General features: G+C 39.1%; 1 protein-coding gene across 1 annotated transcript in view; it reads right to left on the reverse strand.

Annotated features, from left to right (window-relative positions):
• Window positions 1-277: 277 nt before the first annotated feature.
• serinc5 (serine incorporator 5) overlaps window positions 278-25623 on the reverse strand; it is a 37084-nt gene continuing 11738 nt past the window's right edge. The window contains exons 2-12 of the mRNA XM_036597846.1: window positions 24690-24857; window positions 19283-19461; window positions 17031-17113; window positions 14302-14395; window positions 10299-10510; window positions 8220-8312; window positions 7845-7971; window positions 4196-4265; window positions 2822-2858; window positions 2535-2682; window positions 278-698 (exon numbers count right to left, since the gene is read on the reverse strand). Of these exons, the coding sequence (XP_036453739.1) occupies window positions 554-698; window positions 2535-2682; window positions 2822-2858; window positions 4196-4265; window positions 7845-7971; window positions 8220-8312; window positions 10299-10510; window positions 14302-14395; window positions 17031-17113; window positions 19283-19461; window positions 24690-24857 (1356 nt within the window). The 3' untranslated portion in view covers window positions 278-553. The remainder of the gene's footprint in view (window positions 699-2534; window positions 2683-2821; window positions 2859-4195; window positions 4266-7844; window positions 7972-8219; window positions 8313-10298; window positions 10511-14301; window positions 14396-17030; window positions 17114-19282; window positions 19462-24689; window positions 24858-25623) is intronic.

Here is a 25623-nt window from a genome sequence, read left to right on the forward strand (position 1 = left end):
CCACTCTCCCATACATACAATAGCTGTATTAGGACTTCATGTTAAGCTGAAAGTTATGAACTGGTCCCCTACATTTGTATATAGCTCAGGATTGTGGCTTATTCATTTGGAAATAATCTTCTGCATGGCTAACTACTATTTTGGTGTGTTTACAAACACAACGTACCACAATGAAAATCTCAGAAAGACAGAAAAGCTGTTGTTGATTTGCATAGAATTCTTCATCTACCAAAGGATGCAAATGTAACACTGAAGACACTTACAGGTGATGTGAGCCTGAGCAATGGTTTGTTTTCATACCTTCATGATTTTTTTTTCTTACAAAAATGAAACACACTCCTGACTTCTGAGTCGGCAAAATGGAATTAAAAAACCCACATCTGTAACAAATCTCCAGAAATTTGTCTAGAAAAAATGCCTTTAAGGCATCGTATAACTTTATAACTAGTACAAATAAAAACAGAAATGTAAAAAAAGAAGCTGGTAACAGAAAACAGTCTGCAAAATGTTTTTTTTGTGAACAGTGGTGGTAGGACGTATTTGGAGATTGCTTTTATGCTTCAAACCTCTTTGGGAAGAGCACGGGGGCCACCAGGGTCCACATGTAGAGAGCGAGACACACCCAGCAAGATGCCATCTTGATCCAGAAAATGGACCAGCTCCCTTCCAACAGCCTCTCGATCTTAGCGTCCTCATAGCTGCAGAAAAGCACAGATTACTCACAGATTAGGAATCAGCTCATATATGTCAATAATGCACAGCCATTGATTTAATACAGGGTACAAATCTCAAAGTCAGTTCTGATGAACATACAATATGTTTAATACAAATGAGAAAGCTCTCTTTGTCAGTCTGCAGTGACTTAACGTTAAAATCTGACCAGATTTACTTGAAGAAAACAATGTACACCACCAATCAAACGTTTGCACCCGTTTCCAATAAAATAAAACTAATTTTGTTGCAGATACATGTAGAAAATGATTCCGTTATGACACTACTACTCTGCAACTTCATGTGTTTCAATGAATATGTAGGACACTGGAACAAAGAAATGTGACGTGTGCAGTATGATAGTTAGAGCTGTAGATAAATCCTTAATGACTGAGAAACTGTATAACACTGAGAAAGAAGCTTTCAGCTGTTTAAGCACCTTTTCAGTATGTGATTTTAACAGTATAGTTTGGAAACCTGTCAAATTATTATTATTATTATTATTATTAAAAACTATAAGCAAAGTCTGTTCTTTGCAACACTCAACATAAATACACATACAATATTAGCAAACAAAGTTTTTATGTTAACAAACCGCCTGTAGGTTTTTATCTTACTTAATTCAAAAACAGCACCTAGAAAATTCAGATTTTAAGAACACAAGGTGCCCCCAAAGTTTTTGATGGACAGTGTATAATGAACTACACTTGGAAGATACAGTAAAATTAGACAAAAGACTACTGTCTGCAGATACTGCGGTAAATTATATCATCGTGACCCAAATTCAGTACTACTAGCCTTACACTACAGCTTGCATTTTCCCCTGATGGGAATATAATTACCATCAATTATTATGAGTTTGTTTGGTTGGAAATCAAAATATTGCCAAACTGGTGCTTTAGTACCCTTCTCTCAGTCAAGCTCGTCCTTTTTACTCTACAACAAAGTAGAGCTCATGTACTGTTTCTGCGTTTACTTTGCATGTATCCCAGCATTCTCTGCCAGACTGAAAATCTACATTGAAATCTATCCAAGTGGCATTCAAAATATGTATGTGTCTAGTTAATTAGTCTGTGATGTGCAGTTTGTGTCGTATATAATTAAGTACAACTTTTCTATTGTAAATATTTTTGAACTAATTGTAGATTAGAGTGATTCTAATCTACAGGAAATGCTTAAATAAAGCTGAATGAAAAACAATATCGCACTGCACATGAACGACAAAAAAAGAACAATAATTTGCATTATATTGGCACTTATTTTCTTCATCACAACATTCAATAATATCAATTATCGATGAAAGGCTGGAAAGAACAACAGCTATTTTCAGAACACAAAGGAATACATTCAGGATAAGAATCAGGAAATCATTCAAGACGGTATTTCCGAGCTCAAATCCAGGATGGCCCAGGTTTAATCCACAACAAATTATCCTTAATTCCTCAAATAATTCCTTCATAAAAACAAATCAGAGACCATGGAAAAACACAGGGAAGAACACAAAACTACGACTGGAACATGGAACTTAAACCTCAATGAAATTACAGTTTTTAAAGCAATATTTCCTGGAACCAGTTTGTGACTTGGCTCTACACACTGACAGTGACTTGAGTAACTAAACACTAATGACAACCAACATTTAATGAAAAGCAAATGATTCAGATTCATTTCTCAGGATTAAATCTGACAGCCTAACACCTGAGGAAATGAAATCATACTGAATTCAGAGAGAATCAAACATCCAGTATTTATTGATACAACAAAATTTGTAGTGAATGGGTATGTTCAGTGTGGACTGATGGAATGGAAATTAAATGCCTTACTGGAACCAGTTTGTGGAGGTCATCATGACATAGAGAGAGCCAAGGAAGAAGACAAAGTGGAAGTAGGCGTAGCTGTAGACGGTGCCCTCTCGCTCATCATAAATAACGTTCTGTCCTCCTGAAGTCTTCTCCTCATCGTCATAGTCATCTGAAACAGGTCGAGTGCTTTAACTATGCAGTAACCACGCATGACCACCAGGAGGCTCCATCAAGCTTTCAAGACACATAACTGGCTCATATTCTTTAACTGCACTTTGTTTTACCACGTTTTATTTATTCATTCTTACCTCCACTATCACTGCAACAGAAGCAGCAGCGTGCTCTCTGAAAGGATCAGAAAAAGAAAAGCATAAAATGAAAATCACATCTAAAAATCCAAAAGACTATGCAATGATATATCAGCACTGTGGGACTGATTACGCCATTAGATGCCATATTAATGTTAACTTTTCATAATCCACATTGTGTCCAATACTGTTTCTGAGCATGTGCACACAAGCAGAACTGGAAGTCCAAAGTGAAAAAATCCAAACTTTACACTCTACTTGTACAAACTGAATGAAATAAAACTTTCAACATCATTTATCATGCTTAGCATCTGTTCACTTCTTCCTCTGAGCTGAGCTGAACTCGATATTGTGACGGTTTTATGGCTCTATCAAAAGGGTATTACTTTTTTGGTGGAAGGAATTCACAGTACTAAAGCACATCTTTTTCCATACAATGTTTGGGGCTTTCCTTTTTTGTTCATTTTGAAGAACTGCTGGATAAAAGCAACAGAATTTGCAATAACACACTACCTCTCATGTTCTATTGCTTAAAAAAATGCAACATCTAGCTGAGACATGTGATTAAAAGAGATGGGAAAATTAAAAGGCAGAAGGAGCGGCTTTTTTGTGTAGGCATTAAAGGAATAGTTTGGCGAAAAATCAAATGTACCCAATTTTCGACTCACACCAGATGTAGTCGATTAGCCAAGACCTGCTTGGAGTCCACATTTTGTCTCTCTAGTTTAGAACTAGAACTACGATGCTAACGTCGCTAGCAAACCCTAGAACTCAGTCACCTAAATAGCCCAAATTGTTTCAACAAAACTTCTCTCAACCCGCATCCAGGTCTTCATTAAGGTCATGGAAACTTAAGGTGGTTTAGATAGTACGCCTTATAAATATAAACAAAACTTCACCGCTGTGGGCAGTCATTTCAGATAACACCAGGCCACTGTCACAAACACTGATTGTAGGTCAGCACTGCTACTCATGAGTTGGTTTGTGGTGACTGCGCACAGTTTTGTTTATGTTTTTGTGATCAACTTTTTATTGCGTTTTGTTTATTTTTACAGTTCACAGACAGAATCTGTGATAAACCACATTGAGAAGCCTGTGCAACCTTAATAAAAGACCTGGATGCAGTTTGAGCGTCGTGAGAGACGTTTTGGGGGAAGTATTTATACAGAAACAACTTTGGCTATCTGGGGGAACTACTGACTAGTGTTTGTTAGCAATGTTAGATTTGTGGCTCCAGTGCTAAACAAAAGAAGCAAACTTTTAACTCTGAGCGCGTCTTGGCTGATTGTATTCATCTGTCGTGAGGGGAAAATTGCGTAAAATCAATTTTTAGCCTGAACATTCCATTAAATGGTTAAAAAGGAGACAATTTACCTCATTTTCAGGCACAGAATTTCTGTACACTCGCAAAGCTGCTGAGCTTCTCTTTGTGGTGGAAGTCAAACTGCATAGAGAGAGGGGGAGGAGAAAGAGAGAGAATGAGACCAATTATGACATTATTATTACTGATAACTGACTATTCACTCAAATGGAGGACATTTTTGTTTTCTTCTACTTGGTCAAAACATTAGGTCTGATAACCTGCAGTGCTGGGAGAAGAGCTAGACTGGCAGGACTAAACCGCTCATCTCAGCAATTTCTGCTCAATCTGCTATTAATGCTAAAGCTCCCTCTGGCTCAAGTGTTTCCTGGAACTCTATATAATGGCACTGGTTGAAAGTACTCTTTCTGCTGAAGTATACTTCCCTCTGCATCGCTGCATTTTGTGGGAGTTGGAAAACGTGAAGGAAAAATCATTTCAAGTTCAGCCATGGCTCTGAATCATATGGCTGACAATATATGCATGTCACCAGCAATAACATCTGCCTTTAAATATGCTCTCAGGCATGGGAGAGACAGCTTCAGCAGACATGTCTGCACTTGATGGGAAACATATGTGAGGCTCCTGCAGTGTGTGAGAGCTAAATGAAGAAGGCTTTAATCTTCCCTTCAGTTGCACCAAGGCTATGTGCTTTTATGTCCAAATGAACACAGTGGCATAACCAGATAATTGCATGTTTGTGGCACTTTTGGGGCCAGTCTATTCACACACCCTTTTAAATGACCTGGTTTGGCTGAGAGGGGATTCGCTTCAACGACAAGAAATACAAGGGTGTCCTTGTAGGGGTGGAAAGAGAGAACGCGGGAAAAATGCAAAAGTGTAAGACTATAAATTACAATTATTCCTAATCAATTACTTTATTGACTATTATTAGATTATTTGTCTAATCTAACTATTAGTCTTGTTTGGTTCCTCTTCCTTTGCCGCCACCATCAATCAAATTTACACCTGAACATCAAAAGTATGTCTGAATGACTATGTAAGTTTTGTGGATTTGGAGACCTCTCTGGTAGAAATGTGTAATTTGCTTGCAATGTGTGGAAGAAAATTTTGCAATGTCGTTTGTGCTTCAGACCCCTTAATGTTGATGTTTGTGAGTGCCCTGAAAAAGTATTCAAAAAGGACTCAAAACCTGGTGAAGTACGTGTCTTCTGAGGATGACAGTGAATTATCTACTATTGTCATCAGATCATCATCAGTATAATGTTGATTTTGCATTTGAGACCTAAACATCAAGCCAAATCTTCCTTTTTAGCTTCCTTGGATGTTAATACGCACAGATGTATAACGCGGTCTGAAAACTCCTGTGAAATCTGACTCTTCATCTCTGACTTTTAAATGATTATTTCAGTCTTTACAGGCCGAGTGTGGGTTAAGTTGATTGTACATTATTGAGAGTGCTGGTGGGGGTTAAGTTGATTGTACGATATTGAGAGTGCTGGTGTGGGTTAAGTTGTCTGTGTGATATTGAGAGTGCTGGTGGGGGTTAAGTTGATTGTATGATATTGAGAGTGTTGGTGTGGGTTAAGTTGTCTGTGTGATATTGAGAGTGCTGGTGTGGGTTAAGTTGATTGTATGATATTGAGTGTGCTGGTGGGGGTTAAGTTGTCTGTGTGATATTGAGAGTGCTGGTGTGGGTTAAGTTGATTGTATGATATTGAGAGTGTTGGTGTGGGTTAAGTTGATTGTATGATATTGAGTGTGCTGGTGTGGGTTAAGCTGATTGTATGATATTGAGCGTGCTGGTGTGGGTTAAGTTGATTGTATGATATTGAGAGTGCTGGTGTGGGTTGAGTTGATTGTATGATATTGAGAGTGTTGGTGTGGGTTAAGTTGATTGTATGATATTGAGAGTGTTGGTGTGGGTTAAGTTGATTGTATGATATTGAGAGTGCTGGTGTGGGTTAAGTTGTCTGTGTGATATTGAGAGTGTTGGTGTGAGTGAAGTTGATTGTATGATATTGAGAGTGTTGGTGTGGGTTAAGTTGATTGTATGATATTGAGAGTGTTGGTGTGAGTGAAGTTGATTGTATGATATTGAGAGTGCTGGTGTGGGTTAAGTTGATTGTATGATATTGAGAGTGCTGGTGTGGGTCAAGTTGATTGTATGATATTGAGTGTGCTGGTGTGGGTTAGGTTGTCTGTGTGATATTGAGAGTGTTGGTGTGGGTTAAGTTGTCTGTGTGATATTGAGAGTGTTGGTGTGGGTTAAATTGTCTGTGTGATATTGAGAGTGTTGGTGTGGGTTAAATTGTCTGTGTGATATTGAGAGTGTTGGTGTGGGTTAAGTTGTCTGTGTGATATTGAGAGTGTTGGTGTGGGTTAAGTTGATTGTATGATATTGAGAGTGCTGGTGTGGGTTAAGTTGATTGTACATTATTGAGAGTGCTGGTGTGGGTTAAGTTGATTGTATGATATTGAGAGCGTTGGTGTGGGTTAAGTTGTCTGTGTGATATTGAGTGTGCTGGTGTGGGTTAAGTTGATTGTATGATATTGAGAGTGCTGGTGTGGGTTAAGTTGATTGTATGATATTGAGAGTGTTGGTGTGAGTGAAGTTGATTGTATGATATTGAGAGTGCTGGTGTGGGTTAAGTTGATTGTATGATATTGAGAGTGTTGGTGTGAGTGAAGTTGATTGTATGATATTGAGAGTGTTGGTGTGGGTTAAGTTGATTGTACATTATTGAGCGTGCTGGTGTGGGTTAAGTTGTCTGTGTGATATTGAGAGTGTTGGTGTGAGTGAAGTTGATTGTATGATATTGAGAGTGCTGGTGTGAGTGAAGTTGATTGTATGATATTGAGAGTGCTGGTGTGGGTTAAGTTGATTGTACATTATTGAGTGTGCTGGTGTGGGTTAAGTTGATTGCATGATATTGAGAGTGATGATGTGGGTTAAGTTGTCTGTGTGATATTGAGAGTGCTGGTGTGGGTTAAGTTGATTGTATGATATTGAGAGTGTTGGTGTGAGTGAAGTTGATTGTATGATATTGAGAGTGCTGGTGTGGGTTAAGTTGATTGTACATTATTGAGAGTGCTGGTGTGGGTTAAGTTGTCTGTGTGATATTGAGCGTGCTGGTGTGGGTTAAGTTGATTGTACATTATTGAGAGTGCTGGTGTGGGTTAAGTTGATTGTATGATATTGAGAGCGTGGTGGGTTAAGTTGTCTGTGTGATATTGAGTGTGCTGGTGTGGGTTAAGTTGATTGTATGATATTGAGAGTGCTGGTGTGGGTTAAGTTGTCTGTGTGATATTGAGTGTGCTGGTGTGGGTTAAGTTGATTGTATGATATTGAGAGTGTTGGTGTGGGTTAAGTTGTCTGTGTGATATTGAGAGTGCTGGTGTGGGTTAAGTTGATTGTATGATATTGAGAGTGTTGGTGTGGGTTAAGTTGTCTGTGTGATATTGAGAGTGCTGGTGTGGGTTAAGTGTCTGTGTATTGAGGTGTGTGGGTTAAGTTGATTGTACATTATTGAGTGTGCTGGTGTGGGTTAAGTTGTCTGTGTGATATTGAGAGTGCTGGTGTGGGTTAAGTTGATTGTATGATATTGAGAGTGTTGGTGTGGGTGAAGTTGATTGTACATTATTGAGTGTGTTGGTGTGGGTTAAGTTGATAAAATGAAAAGAAGAATTTAATTTAAATACCAGGAGTAAAGCACACAGCAGAACAAAATTGTTGTTCCCACACCCTTCACTATCTTGCGGTCACTCTCTGAGTTGGAGTTGTAGGAAAAGACGCAGACTGCAACGTTTGTTCCATTTTGCTCCACCACTGAGAGAGAGAGAGAGGGAGAGAGAGAGAGAAGTGGAAATAAGAGTTAATAGGGAAGGAAAGTGGTGTAAATCAGGGTGTGGTAAAGTGGTTCTGAAAAACATTTTAGAAAGCTACTGTGCAATAAAGGTTTTGACCTAAGCTGCCTTGAGGGCCCTGGCTTCTTAGATGATACTCTCCAGTGTAAAACCACATACACACCCAGAGAGAAAGAGAGCAAAATACACAGCAAAACAAGCTGCACTTACTTTCAACAGGTTTGCTGGCCAGTGCGGAGAAGGTGAGGTACATGACGTAGACGCTGATAATAGCAGGCTGGAGCAGGCCTGAGGTGGGCTGGACTGTAAAGAGAACAACACAACAAACACGAGTCTGATTAGCAAAAACAAAACACAGAGCACACATTCCGGGGTTTGTCCTTGTACACAAGACCTCAGGTATGCCTCCGCTTTCTTCACCTTCACAGTGTTTATACTATATTTTTATCACAGTGATCACCATAAGTTTCCGCTCTGTACAGTTCCAACTACTGTTTGGAGATTTACCTAAATAATGATTTGACAATTTTCTTTCCTAAACTATTAAAATCATACACTTCACTTATTTTGCCCTAAAGGTGGTTTAAACACCTGAAAGTTTTCACCGCAGATGAGTGCTGACATCACAACAAGAGGTTCAAATGTGTAGGGGGAGGGTATTATTCCCAAAGAGGGATTTTTATCAGTTGTCTCTTCAGTTTTGCTGTTTTTGCAAAGAAAACTTGCAAGATCTAAACAGTTCAATACTCTATATGCCAAGTTGCAGCAATCTGACAAATAATATGCTCTATGGCTACCAGGTAGCCATTCAGATGATCTTAAAGGGGTACTCTGACAAAATGATAAATTTAACCTTTGCTTCATCTGTTATAAACACACTTACTTGCCTCCTAAAGTGGTGCCACAATAGTTTCTAGGGAAATATTTTCCATCTTAAAGACTAGTGAAACTCCCATCTGATGATGTATCTTGAAGGGTAGGGGAACTTTTGAAAAACCGGAGCCAGTCTGGTAGAATTTTTCCCACTAGCTGGCTAATGCAGAAAATAGTCAGATAGCTAATGTTACTGCTAGAAGGCTGAATATCACATCCACATTTCTTAACCATCCTCATTAGTGGCTGTGCTAGCAGTCAGGAGGTCTTTATTGCCATGGGAGGATTCCTAATGCTTGCATGATGTATTTGCATAAGGAACACTACAGTGAGAGAACACTGACAGACAAGTACACGAAAGCATACAAAATTGTGAACTGTCAAATTGTGATGCTGCGTTGCAGAATATTACATAACATGAGGTAACATTTTAAATGCCACTTTCAGGCTGGAATGCCCTTTTACTGTGAACTTACTAATGTCAAGCAGTTTGTCAGAATCACAATCACATGTCTTTTTAACTGAAGTCTAGGTTTTAAAATGAGGAACAGAACATCTGCTTATGCTGCTGTGCTAATTAGTTGACCCTGAAGTGCGCCAACCACCATTGCAGACACTGGTTTGATTTGCATAGACGGCAGTGTCTTGATCAACTGATACTGCCCTTCTCTAACTACTGCTATGTGCACAGTGCAACAGTTTGACTCTCAAAATCAATTTCACACAATTTTCACTTTACTCCAAATGCGCCCAAGACATGTTAGATGTTGATAGTTTGCTTCTTACTTTTTTGTCTAGAGCTGAAAATGGACAAAAATACAAAAAATTCAAGCTTTAAGTTGGCTGCAATTATTTTAGACATACTATAGTCCACTTTCATAAATAACTATGTTATATTCTGTCAGTAACCACAAAAATAAGTGTATTTGAGATTATTTAACAAGTTGTAGTTTGTGGCACGCGATGATTTAGGTGTACAGTTTGCATGATGCTAATTGATTAGCTACTAGCTCTTACTAGCTACATTAGCCTTGTAGCTCAAGTGCAAAATTGAGAGAAAAAAAAATGATGAGCACCAAACATCTCTGATCAACTTCATTTGGGAAAATGAAGTTTTTACCAAACTATTCTTTTAATTTACTTTCTAAAGACTATTCCTTTAAAAAAGAAACTGCTCAAAGGTTCAAATAATTACTGATTAGTAGGGATGGCTAAATGACTTCTTACTCTTACTACTTTCATGTATGAATGGCCACAGACAAGCTCTTTACATCTGCTCTATCTTGCATTACATCTCCTCTGGGGACTCAGAATAAACAAAGCAGCTAGTCCACACCCACACTGTACATAAACAGTGTCTGTGCCTGAAAAGAGCAAAAAAAAAAGATGTTCTGAACTGCAGATGTGATGGCTCACATGTCTGAACGCAGGGTGAGATGGCCAGCAGTGAGATGACAACGCAGAGACCCGAGTTCACTCCCAGGAAGATCTTGTTGAGAAAGCAGGCCTCGGAATGTGTGTAGAACATGGCCATGAACACCACGGCTCCTACAGCCACGGAAAACAGTACCAGAGTAACAAAGGCCAGAGCCGCGTACCACAGCTTATTATACTCTGCTCCTGACGTCCTGCACAGAGAGAGAGAGCAAGAGAAACATTTCACACTCAGAAGTCTGAGTTACTGTTAACAAAGGCAAGGGGACGTTTTAGATTAATCATTTCTCACTCAAAACTCATTGAAACAAGTAGAGAAATTCTTACATATTTAAATCCAATGTAAATGCAAGGCATTACATAACTATGTTAGGCAGTTACTACGACTGTCAAACGATTACAATAATCAAGTATGATTAACTGTATTCTTTTGAGTAGTTCATTGAGATTGTCGGATTTAATTAAACCTGACTCTGGTATGTATCCCGTTGTGTTACACCACCTATTGAGGATAACTGGTTCTTTCCACTTTGCTATCAGTTTTGTTAGTTTGCTGCTCATTGATTTACCCATAGGTCTCCCAGGAAGACTGTCCAACGGTACACTCCAGTGCTGACGTTACTGATATAACATATAACATCAGCTAAGTGCATGTAAATGATACTTTGAAACAAATGAATAGCATGACAGTAGCTGGAAAAAGCTTTGGTTTCAGCAAAACAGCCATCAATGGAACTTGCCATTTAAAATCTGAATTTGAACGAGAGGGCTACAGTGATGGACATAGCAACAACATGCAATTATCAGGGTTATAGGCTTGAATGGATTGTTTGAAATGTCAAATTAAGAAACTGCATTTACATTAAGCATCTGCATAATATCTAAAGTAGTACTATTATTACATATTTTATTATGACAAATTCATAATATATGCAAGTGCTGTTTGTATACTGGGACTCATTAAGGGCTGAATTAAACAGTGTTGGTGTGTTAGACATGCACAGCAGAATGAGCTGTTTGGCTGTGGCTGTGACAATTCTTCTCTGATGAGCCTGTGGAGTGAAAGAGCCGCCCATCACCCATCACTAACACCACCGACCCCGACCCCCCCACCGCCTGGCAACTCTCCAAGGCCTAGCTCACTGCACACACACATTCACACACAAACACTTGTTTTTATACAATGTCAAGACACAGAGTTGTACATAGACTTATGCTGGTATTCTGTAGTTTCACAAGCTCTATTTTCAAAGGCTCTAACCTAAGAGGAACTGCTTTTTTGCTCACCTGATGACATCTCGTATGACCAAGATCTTTGATACATTTGCACTGAACTCCTTGGAGGAATATATATATATATATATATATATATATATATATATATATATATATATATACTTGCCATATAGCTGCACTTTGTTGCATCTCTTTCTCTTCATACTTTGTTAGCCCCATTTCACCCCGTTCTGCAATGGTCAGGACCAGCACAGAGCAAGTATTATTTAGGTAGAGAATCATTCTCAGTCTAGCAGAGACACTGATGTGGTGGTGGTGGTAGTGTGTTAGTGTTAATGTGTTGCGCTGGTACGAGTGGATCAGACACAGCATGGCTGCTGGAGTTTTTTTTTTAAATAACTGCTGGACTGAGAATAGTCAACCAAACAAAAATATCGAGCCAACAGCGTCCTGTGACCACTGATAAAAGACTAGAGGATGGCCAACACAAACTGTGCAGCAACAGATGAGCTGCTGTCTCTGACTTTACATCTACAAGATGGACCAACAAGGTAGAAGTGCCTACTAGAGTGGACAGTGTTTAAAAACTCCAGCAGAGCTGCTGTGTCTGATCCACTACAGACACCACAAGACAGTACAATAACTACAATATAATAACTATAATAACTATATTATAACTTTGGCATCACCTACTTTTTTGAAAACAAGAAACTCTTGATACTTATTACTTCAAAAATTATTTTTTCTTTTCAGGTCAAAGCTTATGTAAGAAGCACTTTACGTCAGGACCACTTTATCAGTTAGCCCTGTCTTCCTGTTTATCCTACGAAGTTACATTTTTTCCTGTACATATACAAATACACACACACCCACACACACACAGAGTGAAATGTACGGTTTCCCTATGAATTCTGTGTCACATGCTGGCTCTTACAGTACGGCCTGCCCTCCAACAAAATCGCCCATGAGTCAGATTTATTTCTGTCCTTTTGTGCTGAGGGTCTAAGGGTCTGGGTTTGTTTCGAGTTTATTTATCGTGAACTGGAGAGAGGAAACCATGCTCACTGTCTCTACCATGTGCTTCCTCTGGATTGTTTCTCTCTGTATAGCTATCTCTCTCTCTCTCTCTCTCTCTCTCTCACTTTGCCTCCCCCTCCTCATGTCAGCAGCACAAAACAAGGCCTAGTCTGCTTCAGCAGCCCACATTATTTATATACACAGACTAAAGAGAGCTTTCAGGACCACCACTAGAACTTAGCCCTGCTGTGAACGACAGACAACAGAACTCAACTATTCTGTCCAACAAAGCCAAACAGAGAAAAACAGCTTCAAAGTTCTGTTATTGTCCAGCTAAATATGTTGTGGGTATATACAAGACTCGCTACAGCTCCAGCCATCGCACAGATTTGTTCAATTCCATCAGCAGAACAGTGGATTTAACTTACTGAAACAGAATTTAATAACTATCTATTAGCTGAAGCAGGTATTGGATGGTAACTGTACAATACTGGGCCCTGCGATGGACTGGCGACCTGTCCAGGCTGTATCCTGCCTTCCACCCAATGACAGCTGGGATAGGCTCCAGCACCCCACCGCTAAATTATTTTGTTTACAACACTTTACAACTACTTAATCATGCAGAAAATCTGAAAAATCAGTGGAATTCACCTTTAAATACAATTTTCAGTTGGCCTGAGACTTCTGAACAGCATCATACTGCTGCTGTCGGGAGAAAATCTTGTATCTCCAAAATGATAACTTTACAGGAGAAGGAAAAAACCTGCTTTACTTTTAATGTAAGTCAATGGAACCAGACTTTTTTCCCAAGTTGTTTTGGGCAATTTCTTTTGGTCCATTCTTCATGAAATTTAGAGACTATGTAAAGGGCAACAGCCATTTTCAAATTATGTCAAAAACTGACAAAAATGGAGATAAGAGGTTTTCTTCCGACAGCAGCAACATGTGGATACTGAAAGATACAGTGTATGTGTGTAACCTTACACATCGCTCCAACATATCTGGACGGACATCAAGAGACGTGAAGCTGGTTTTCTAAGTTCCACTGTTGAAATGTGGTTAGACTGCACTACACAAAGCTGCTGCTATTTTCACTGGGCTGTCCCGTGTATCAATATATTTTTTTTTGAGACTTTTGTAAAATGATGATTATATTATATTATTATTAGATAGATTAGTTACACAGTCAGTCAGTCACTCTTCCTCTCTCCTCTCTCCCTCTTCTTTAAAAATGGTCTCTTGAAAAAATAATAAGTAAAAACTGCTGACTGTCGTGAAATGCATTAGGAAATCACACAGCTCCCTCTCCCTCTTCCCTCACTGACTCATTCTCTCTCCCATATTTCCTCTCTTCTCTCCCCACTCCACCTCTACTGTAAAAATTACAATAATTAAAAAAAGGAACCCACCACTCCACCCCTGGGTGTTTCTACAGTTAAGTCTCCACACAGTCTATATTATTAGTGTATAGGAGTGAGACCACCCAGACAGCCAACTATGCAATCTTTCTTGCTGTGGAAATTAGAGGTAGCCAACTACATTACACTCCCTCTAGCCTGTGTAATGGATTCCAGTTGTGCTGCCTCAAGTTGGATAGAGGGATGGAAACAGGAAAATGGAATAGAGAAAAGGTTCCAAGAGCCTGACTGGGTTTCCACTGGTGATATAGTATGACAGAGGGAGCTTTATAAAAACAGTGAAATGTTTGGATGTTGCCAGAGACTCAACTTACCAGTTCTGATTCAATCTATGAGCAAACTCAACCAGGAGCATGAGCTGAATGAGGAGGAAGAGGAAACCCCCGGCAGCCCCCACATAACGCCACACTGCAGAAAGACAGAGAGAGGGAGAGAGAACCAGACAGAAAGTATGATTGATAGAGGGAGACAAAAAGAATCAACGAAAGACATACAGAGACAGTAAGAGAGAAAGAGACAAAGAAAGGAAAAAGAGAGAGAGAGAGAGATGGAAATAGTGAGAATGAGTGGGGGGGGGGTGAGAGAGTGAAAGAGAGAAAAAAGAAATAGAGTGAAAGAAACAGAGTAAAAGAGAAAGAAAGAGAAAGAAAGTGGAACACTGAGACATCATTGTGAACTGTTTCTTGATTTCTCTGAATGACAAACAATGGCCAGCTCTCTGTGTTGGTGGCACTTTTCCAGATGACTGCTTGGCTCAGCTGGCAGAAGCTAAATGATATAACATCACAGTAGCCACATAACTCAGAGACACAAGCGAATGACACCGTCTATGAGTCTGAGTAGCAGACATGGGACAGTACAGGATTTCCTGCTGGCCTGAAGATGTCCTCCTGAGCTGAACAACAGGCAGCGGTGCCAAATTATATTTGGGAAAGTTACATGCTGATAAGGAATCCATGTTCGTAAGCTTTTCCACTTTTTTGTTCAATTTTTTTTCAACTGTCTTCACTGAGTCACTGTTATGTTTCTGTTAGAGCTGTTCAATATATCATTAGTTATTTGTCATTATCATAATCAAATATCATCATTATTATATCATATCATTATTTATTTGCAAAATACTGATTCTGCAGTTTGTGCAATTCTAATGTCACAGAAAGCTGCAATGTGCAAAAGAGGCCTCTATCCAATCACAGTGGTTTTTCCTGTTTGCTGGCACATGTTGAATAAACAATGGCATGTTTGTGTCACAGCAAAACGTTAATTAAAAATTAAATAAAAACATGGGCGTTCTCTGGCTCACTGAGTTGTTGAGATTTTTTAATATGGGCTTTTAGTGGTAGAGTTTGACACCCCTGATCTAGACCAATCTTAGCTCCAGATGTGGGTGTTCTGATACATCAAGATATACACATAATCCAAGGAAATAAATCAGGTTTGATTCCAATGCAATGAAAATAGTTGATGCCATAAAAAGTTGAGCTGAGATTCTTACAGGGTCACATTCTCACATGCAGAACTGCAAATGTTAAAAGCTGATGTTGAAAAACGTTGACACCATACAAACGTTTATTCGCTATAGTTAGGTCTCCGTGTTCAGCCTGGTAACCTGGTATTTTAGCCAACGTTTAGTAGATAAATTGGCTGATGAGAGATACAAGGTAGAGAGAAACAAAGTGGCGACACAGTGTAATGTCTTCTGTCTGTATATCATTTTACTCCTACTGTTAGTATGAAACTCAAGTGCCTTTGTGTGCCCCAGACATTACTGAGACATCTGAAGCAACTTAGATCAGCTAGCCATGAGAGCTGAAGTTAGAAAAGATATTTCTGTTCTCAATGTCAAGTCGACAAGCAACAATGCGACAGCAACAATGTGAAACTGACAATGTTTCCACATTATCCAGTGAGCAGAAAATAATTTACCTCATGTAGAAGATGACTGCTCCTCATCCAACGTTAAACACTGGCTCCAGCATTAGCTCATGAACTTTAATCTACAATATCTAAAATATTTCCTTTCACTTTTGAAAGACTGAGGCAATGCGCTTAATAAAAATAATCACATTTACAAAAGTACTCTGCTTCCTTTGTGCAACTGAATTTGCTGTAATGCCATGTTGGATAAATTGACTCACAAAGTAGTGCTACACTGTAGTTACAATAGTTCTCAGACTTAAAAAATAATTTTCAAAAGTTACCATTCAGAATGTACCTAAATAAGTTCATGGAGTAGTCTTCTTTTGGTTTCATGTCATCCAGGGCTGGGCAATATGATAATATATATCATTACCATGATCAATTATGCCACATTATGTCACAACATTCTCTTTTGAACGTATCATGGATATTGCCAGTACTGAAACAACACTCCCCAGCTCCATGCAAATCGAGGTCATAGTTTTTAACAGTATTATTTAAATATGGCACTCCTTTGTCTGTTCCAACTTATCAGATAATAGGAAAAATAAAATATCGAGACATATTGTGAAGCATGAAAACTTCTTGAAGTATCGTGATATTATATTTTTGCCATATCGCCCAAATCTAATGTCAGCTACCTAAATTCATTTAATAAAATAACATCTTCCTCTCCAGCCTAACTAAAGACTGCACGTTTACCCATACCACTAAACAGGCGAGTGGCAACAGAGAGCAATATAATCGCAAGTCTACTAGTCTTTGGTACATATTATACTGCCTTAGCTTCAATTACGTTACTTTCCACTTACAATCTTAAATAGCTTCCATGAGGAAAGAAAATACTTGAGATCTAAAAAATTGAGCAGAGGTTTTTAAGTAAAACCTCTCTTAGGGTGTGGCTGGTCAAAGATCGAGCAACCTTGAAAGGGGTGTCACAAGATCTCAATTCTTTCCCAGGACCCTGAGAATCACTTTAGTACAGCCTATTCAGTTCACAACAGGTCTTGTCTTCAAAGCACATGAAAAGAAACAAGCCACACAAGGGAAACAATAGCTAGGGAGTATGAAGAGGCGTTAAGAGAGAGATAAAAAGCAAAGAAGAAGAAAAGCTGTACTATACCTTCAAGAAACTTTTGTTCATCTGGTAGGAAGAAGCCTCCTGCACAGCAGGCCAGCAAAGCCACAAACTTGAAAAACCAGAATCTGAATGGACAAAAAACAAAGAATTTGAGAACTAGTCAGAAACTAGGGCACACATTGCTAGTGGTCTTGGCCCTGACTTGGGCTCAGGCAGCCAATTTAAGGGGAAATGTGCAGACCAAGGTACTTCACGATCCAAACTGCCTGGTTTTACTTAATGAGAACACACAAGTTTGTAAATGATTCCCATAACACTTTCTTGGACATTTTTGTGTCCTGTTTTATTTGGAACAAGACTTCCTGTTTACTACACTAACATTTTACTAGTAGGGCAACTCCAGAAAGTTTAATGGCTTTTGCCATTTCTGATCTGGAGGCCTGTTTTCAGGCCGTGTGCATTCCTCCACTTCTGCTGTGCCATTCACTTCCCCTTCTCCTCCACACCATTTGCATACAACACAAAGATCTGATTATTGCAACCTGAAGAGCTCTCGTTGGGGGCTAAACCATCGCGCTTGAGGAGAATAAAGCTCACCTCCCGATGCAATTTCCTCCGGACAGGGCTTTTAATTAATACCCCTATTCAGTGCAACAGGAGTGGGCGGATAATGGAGTTTAAGGAGGAGCACTCAGCAGAACAGAACTCATGGGGAGCTGGATGAAGGCAGCCAGCCAAACGATACACAGCCATGTAGACCTCCAGTGAACCTGGGATGGCTGCATAATCCCCCCCACAGAGCATGAGGCCCAGAGAGAAAAGGCATGGAAAAACAAGGAGAGTTTATAGAGAAAACAAGGCCAGAGAGGTAGAGAAGTAATCCAGCCCAAAATTTTGAATACAGTGTCCAATTTGACCTGCAGCACCAAGTTGTCTGACCGTATTTTGACCTGACCACCACCAACAGGACACCTAATAAAACTCCATATTCCTAATGACAGCACAGCTTCAGTCCTAATCATTCTTAATGATTCTGAAGGTAGGTTCATTCTTACTGTGTACCATGAGAAATGATTTCCAGACGTCTGATGAGCATCCTCTTGGCTGCAGTAAACTGTCCTGACATGATTGCCTGTTTTACTTTCATTTTCGCACACATGTGGGCCTTGAGGATCTCTGTTCCAACATCAACTCCAACATGCCAGATAAAAAAATTATTTAAAGTAATAAAAGTAGTGAAGGAAAAAAAAACTAAAAAGGGTAAATGCAGACCCATCAAAATGTGGGAAACCAGCCAAGAAATGCCAGAACTTGAAATTTAAACCCAACTCAAGCCCAACAAATATGAGAAATAATGTTTAGATGATGAAAATGTGTTATTTTGATTAGGGATGCATGATCAGAATCCGAACCAAACATGCGACAGGCAATATTTATTATGTTTACTTTGGCCGATTTGTGATTCAATTCGTAAATAATGGGAGGAATGTATGTGCACTCACACTATATTTGAATGCTGCTGCTACAGCCACACAAAAATGTTGCAGCATAAATATGTGCTAAATAGCTAGGTGCCTCTCAGTTTTGATGTACCACTGTATTTGATTCATGTTATTTAAAGACACACTACATAAATTTGGGGGGTTTGGCGGAAATGTGTAACTGCACGCAACGTCAGTTGTACTTCGGAAGGAATATTAAAAAGAGAACTGAGATGTGGGTGAATTATTGTCAATGATAACTATCATCATATCATCATCAGTATAATGTTGATTTTACACCAAAGACCTAAACGTTAAGCTGGACCTTCTTTTTGAGGCTGCGTGCATGACGTAAATACATAAAGACCTGACTTAGTAATGCTACTTCTTTCCATTTTAGCAAGAAAAATTGTGCAGCTTAAAGAGGCAACTGATTTTGAATTTGATATAGTAGATAATGTTCATAATATAATTTGTATTGCTAGTAGACTTTTTCTAATAGAAAGAACTGGAAATGTGCTAGTATGTTTCATGTGTTCACAGCTTCAGGTTGGAGAAAAATGCTAATAAAAATCAACCAAAAAAAATCTGCCAATTATACTGTAGAGAAATTGGAATAGGTCTTAACTAAGCGCTTCTCAAACTGGTCCTCAAGGCCACATTTTTGGTCTATCATAATGTTTTGGGAGTTAGGGTTGAGTGAAAAGGTGGACCTCCTGGGGGCCACGAGGACTGGTCTGAGAACCACTAGTTTCGCTAAATATTCTAAGCTCTACTAGAAGGGAGTTTTGGATGGATGGATGGGTGACTTACCCGTTATGGATGGCCGCCCGGCACCCTGTGCTGGTTCGCACTCGTAAGGTGAACACGGAGAAGAAGAAGAAGAAGCAGGCCATTCCAAAGCAGACTTTGTACACAGCAGAGTAGCCCACTAGGGCACTGCAGTTTTCTCCCGCACTCAGCGTTTTGCATATATCCTGGTACATTGGAACCTAAAAAAGAACAATGAAGAAACTGAATTATTGTCTGTAAGGAACACAAATAGTTACAGCTACTAACAGCCTGAGGGTAAGCCCAAACCTTAACAAAAACAGAATCTGCTCGTCTAAATGAAATGTTTGTGTTTGGAGAACACACTCTTTATACTTCACTGGACATAGGGAGTATTATGTAATGCTCTTGTTGCAATGGTATAAACAATTTGCCATAAAACTAACAAGAACATAGTTTAAAGGTTAGCTCATACTAAAATTCTTCAACAGTCTAATTACACTAAACTACTACAGGCCTGATTTTAACCAGAATTAGCAGGTCATGCACTATGTAAGCAGTCACAAGATTCTGTTTTAGGTTTAATTTGATGAAGAGGTCACTGATAGAGCATGACCAAGGCACTGAGTCACTGGTCTTCTAAAGTATACAGAGAAAACTCTGACCAACGTAAAACTGAACTCCAAAAAGCTAGCAGATAAGAGGCTATAAATGAGACCATTTAACCTTCACAGTTCTCAATCTGATAGGTGAATATTTTCCAACACACAAAGCCTGCCCAGGTCTGTCCACAGCAAACAAGACTTGTTTTGACTTGCAAACAAGAATGGGGATGAATAAATAATGACCCTTTGATCAGGGACTTTAGGGATTTCCAGTAATACTGCACTACACTGTGAATGTGAAACAAAAGCGACGACCATTCATTTGATTCCTCTTTGAATAACAAGAACAACCAAACATTTTCTTGTGTATATAAAAAGCTGAACTGGGCTCAGACCTATATTTTAGTTTTTTTCCTTTGTGGCTTGTGAAATCATTCTTAAGAAGAGGGCGAGGAATGTTCCTAATTGTATATTCAGTTTCCATTTAGACTGCCATGTATGACCTATGTTACCATGACACCGAGGGCCTTTAGGGTTATTTTCAGACATAAGAATTAAGGAGCTGTTTGTTTTTCTTCAGAGTGCAGAGCAAAGATCTCCCTGGCATTGCTACCGTGTCCTGATCTGTACATTTAGGACTAGGGCCGTCACGATTACTCAATTAATCGATTAAAAACAAATCATTAACATTTATCTTCTCAATTAAACAGCACTAATTACTTAACAATTTGTCTGACACATTTATTATTATTATTATTATTATGTTTTTTTTAATAAAGCATTTTAAATGCTTATTCTTTTTCAGATTATATGTTCTGAAATCTATAATCTCAAATCTAATCTGAATTAATTTGGAAAAGTCTATGTATGTCTTTAGATTTGTTCCTGTCCAGTTCAGTTTTTATTTTTGGCCTTTTTCAAAACCCTGATCACTTTGTCAAAATAGCCTGCAGATTACTCTAATACTAATGTATCCAATAGTGATAGCCCTGTTCTGGACACATGAACTTCTGATATCACAAAGAAGAATTTTCTCAGTTAGCCAGATAACTTAAACTGCCCATATCCTATATGATTATTGTGTTTTTTGGGCTGAAGTCCACTCATAAATTTTGTGAGGTGTTAAACAGTCACGATTCTTTTTTACATGACCATTTTCCAACTTCTTTTTCTCCACATTAGAATCAAACAGGCTGTTTTTGTTACTGTGCCTTTAAGACTCACAATACGCTTGTCTACCATTTTAAATCTCTATAGATAAGAGTGTCTGCTAAAAACCTAAATGTAATGTTTATAGTTCTATGTAGTAGAACTATTTACACAGTCCATCCCTGATTTCGCACAAAAAATTCAAAGAGGAAGGCTGTCTGTGCAGGGCAAAGGGATCTGGACGACCACCAGTATCGGAAGATATTACATTTGTGAAGCTTTGTGAAATTGGTTGCAAAATCTACATCCCTCTGAATTTCTTGTTCGAATTTTGATAAATAAATCTTGTATTGTTCAACATGAAGCCTATTTCATTTTGTATGCCCAGGACATGTAGTTACTCAGATATTCACATCTCAAATGATGTCAATTTTTTTGGGACACGCTGTACTTTTTTTTGTACAGTAAACATTAACATCAGTGATATCACTGCTCAAACCCTGAAGTAATTCAACACTGTCATGTCAGTTAGATTACACAGGAATACAGCAAAATATTTCATTTCTATTTTCATACAGTGACATCACATGAGGCAGACTGAATAGGTGACCATATGTGCTGTTTTTCACAACATCACAAAACCAGTGAATTCAAAACAGGATGTGTTTGCAGCTTAAGCCGTTTTCACACCTACCTTGCCTGCTTTACTTTGGTCCTTTTTGTGATGTGTGACTCCTTTACTGCTAACTGTTTACAGATGCTTGTATCGCTCGTGCAGCATGAGCTGCTGTTAAAATCAGCAGATCAACAATAAAACAATAGCGAAACACTATCTTTGATTTCGGCACATTGTGTAACATCTTTTATCAGCTACCTGATTGGTTTACCGCTTTGAATGCAGCCAATCATAAAGATCAGATATCAAGTAAGGTTTATCGTTATTGCCTTGACTATGATACACAAATATGTTAATTGTTTTTTGGATCAGATGGAAGTAAATGTGAGAGGAACTGAGGCCTTGTATCCTGCAAAATTTCTAACCAGTAAACAAAACACCCACATATGTTCAGTTTCAGTATCAGTTTCCATATATGGAATGAGGAGTGAAAAGTATATTTTGAAACTTTAAAAAATGTTTACATACTACATCAAACTTTCAAAAAAGTGTGGAAAACTTTCCGTTATACGGGTTCTTTAAAAAGTCAAGCCTAAGCAATAAAAGAAGGGGTAATGGGAGTTTAAATTATGGAGTTTTACTGAAAAATAAGGTTTTGTGAAATACCTGCCTGGACAATCATAACTTGACAACCCCAGAAACATCTTTACAAGGTCTAGCCGTTTCTACTTTCTGAGTTAGTCTGAGCTCTTTTGAGGCTTTTCTGAGGGGCGGCCTTGTTGTGGCTGAGCTTGTCTTTTTTAGCCCCTTATTCTCACATGGCATTTACACAGCGGGGAATCAACAGGCCAGCAGTGGGACAAAAAGAAAGGCTTGGCCAGAACACAATAGCTGGGTCCACATTACACACCCTGCTACAGCATTCCAGTATGTCCACAGCTAACACTACCAGTATAGATGGATGACATGCTCAAGTAATAAGCAGCTCCACTGAGAGGAGTAATGGTCCTTTTGGGGTACACTGTGATGTCCAAAACTTTTTGCTTTCAGTGCTGTGCTAATGGTTAATTTACTGAGCTACAACATGCTTTTAGTTTCCTGTGGTGGACTTTTGTGGTTTGGGCTAACGTGCTGGCTGACTGTAGATAATGCCTTCATACGCCTGAAGGCCGTCTCCATCAGCAGTGAGTGTTTTAGAGGCCATCCCTAGCAACACTGTAATTAAACTGTGAAAAACGTCTCTCGTGGCTGAAAGGACTCCGAAGATATTTTCGTTTAACTGACACAAGAATATTTCTCTTTTCAGAGGGACAGAGAATGACTTTGTCTGGTGTGAAACGCTAGGTTTACCCCTTTCTCCTGTTGAAAAGGAAAACGTTAAACAAGCCAGAGGAATAGGACCGTTCTGCTGTGGTTACTAACTGCATGAGCAGAGTTCAACAGAGCTGCAGAAAACCTGCCACAGGCCACAACTGCAGGAACCTATAATCTGTCTTTTACACACACACACACACACACACACACACACAGACTTTATATATATATATATACCACACACATATACATATATGTATACACACACACACACACACACACACACACACACACACACACACACACACACACTAGTTTCTCCTTACTTCTATGTCTGCTGTGTAAAAGGAAATCAAAATCCATGGTAATGACCTGTTGTGTATTAGTGACCATTATTTAGCACATGACTGGGTGCCAAAATGGACATTGTATGTCAAATAAAATAAAAACAAATTAGAACTACGGATTGTAAAAGAAGTCAAAGCCTACATTTTGGAAAAACTGTCCAGTATTTTCAGCGGATCGTCCTAAATTTTATCCATCCAGTAAAAAAACTAAGATTCCATTTCTGATGACAAAATGTTTAGAAATCAGCGTTTTCATATGTCAGCATTTTTTATGAAGTTTAAATTTCTTTTTATCCAAATCAAAGCATTTCTATAAAATGACCGTTTTTGATTGTTTCAGATTAACTGCTACAGACAGGTGCATTGTTGGTGACGAGTGTAGGTAATATGCAGTACTGCTTCACAATAACTGAGAAGATCCGTAGCTGAACTGGTATCAGTCTACCATAGATTGCATCATAAGCATAGCTACCCATCCACTGAATTAAATAAATAAATAAATAAATAAATAAAGTCACTAATCTAGAGTCCATGAATTTTACAGGGCTGGGATATCAAGCTTATGTATCACATATAACAAAAACTTCTATCCACAGTCAAAATGTGATAGAAAAAGCACCCAAGCATCGCGGGCTCAGCATGTGACAAAGTCTACATGGTTGTGCTGAGCTGATGACCTCCTTCAATTCATGACAGAGCAGCAAAACTGTATCTCTCCTCAATCTGTAACTGTTTTTTTAAGGCTTTTTTAATCAGCCGAGTCATATTCGAAGCTGTTGTGAAATACTCTGTCCTTCTGTACTGCGCTCTGATATCCTTCTCAAGCAAGTCCCTTTCACCCTCAACTGCACTTGCAACGCTTGTTTGAAAATATTAGAGAAAGAAGTATGTAATGCGTCGGCTTCTTACTGGGAAGTTTACCTTTGGACTAATGCAGGTGTTTTTTTTTCCAGGTGGTGTTTTGTTGAATGAATTGCTAACAGCACATGCAAATATGGGAAAAGACTGACACGTAAGACAAATGCTAATACAGACTGGTTTCTAAATAAGCAAATATGTTAGTGCAGCACTGTTTGCTCTTAATGTCACAGTAAATCTGTCGGTACATGTTATCAGTTTGGCCCAATGTGCCTTCACTGATCAAATACATTTGGGTAAAGGGGAAAATTGTGTACATATGACTTTTCACTTCACTATTGCTTTAATACAGATACAGTTACAATTTGGTGGGGAGCTGGGAGGGGGCTAGTCTCAGCGTAGACTCGTGGGCGAGACCCAATCTTATAATGAGAACACACAACTCTCATGGTCTTTCCCTGACCGTTCTCGTCTAATGCTTAGATCACGTTTGGCCTTGTGAGACTCGTCTCAGGTTAGAAGAAAACAGACGTAAAATAAGCTGAGAATTAAAAACTCACATGTTCCTTTATTTCCTTCTCTATGGTGGGTGACATCATGATGACGCAGATGACGGTGACCAGCATGAAGTAAAGAGCGTACATGAAGCGCGTCCCCGTGGACTGTTTGATCTTGGGACAACAGCTGCAGCACAGTGAGCAGGCAGCTGAACCGCAGCAGCAGGCCAGCTACAGGACAGAGAGACAGACTTGTTAACAAAGTGCACTTCCTGTTAATGACTGTCATTTAGCCAAAACTGTTGTTTTGCTTTATTGGAAGAGCTTGCAGACAGAGGTTTAGCCATGTGGATTCAATCTTCATAATAATACGGTCTGCTAAAACAAATAAGTGGATAACGTCTAAATGTGTTGTTCTCAAATGAGAGGCTTGGACTGAGTCTATTATCAGCTGAACTAGTCGCCAAATTTGAATGAAGGGTGTTATCTCCTCTTCCAATAAAGCAGGCATACACATACACACACACATACGCACAAAGCTGGGAAGACCCCATTGGTCATTTTCCCTCCTAGCAGCAAAATACGTCCTCCTATTGGACGACACAGTGAAGGTGGCACTAGGCTGTTACTATGAAACTAAGAGCAGCACATGACATGTTAGCCACAGACTGCTGAGTTGCAGTAACACCAGAAAGCCCTGAAATCACACCATGACACAGACTGAAAGTGGATATGGGATCAGTACACACTCTGGGAGTACTTTAATCTCTTCATCTGCTGTCTGCAGATAAGGAGGAGCAGGCATGATGAATCAGCTAAGGAACTGAGAGTAGACCAGCGCCCAGTGCTGGATGATATCATCTGTACTGGTTTACTGGTAAAGATGTCTCAAACAATATTGACCTTTGAGTTTTAGTGCCATTGGTAACAGCGTTTCCCAGACATGAGCTATAACTGGGCAGCCCCCCACCCCTAGAATATTTTATTCTATTTTGAC

This window comes from Colossoma macropomum, unplaced genomic scaffold, assembly GCF_904425465.1.
Source record: "Colossoma macropomum unplaced genomic scaffold, Colossoma_macropomum, whole genome shotgun sequence".
In the NCBI taxonomy this organism is placed as follows: domain Eukaryota; kingdom Metazoa; phylum Chordata; class Actinopteri; order Characiformes; family Serrasalmidae; genus Colossoma; species Colossoma macropomum.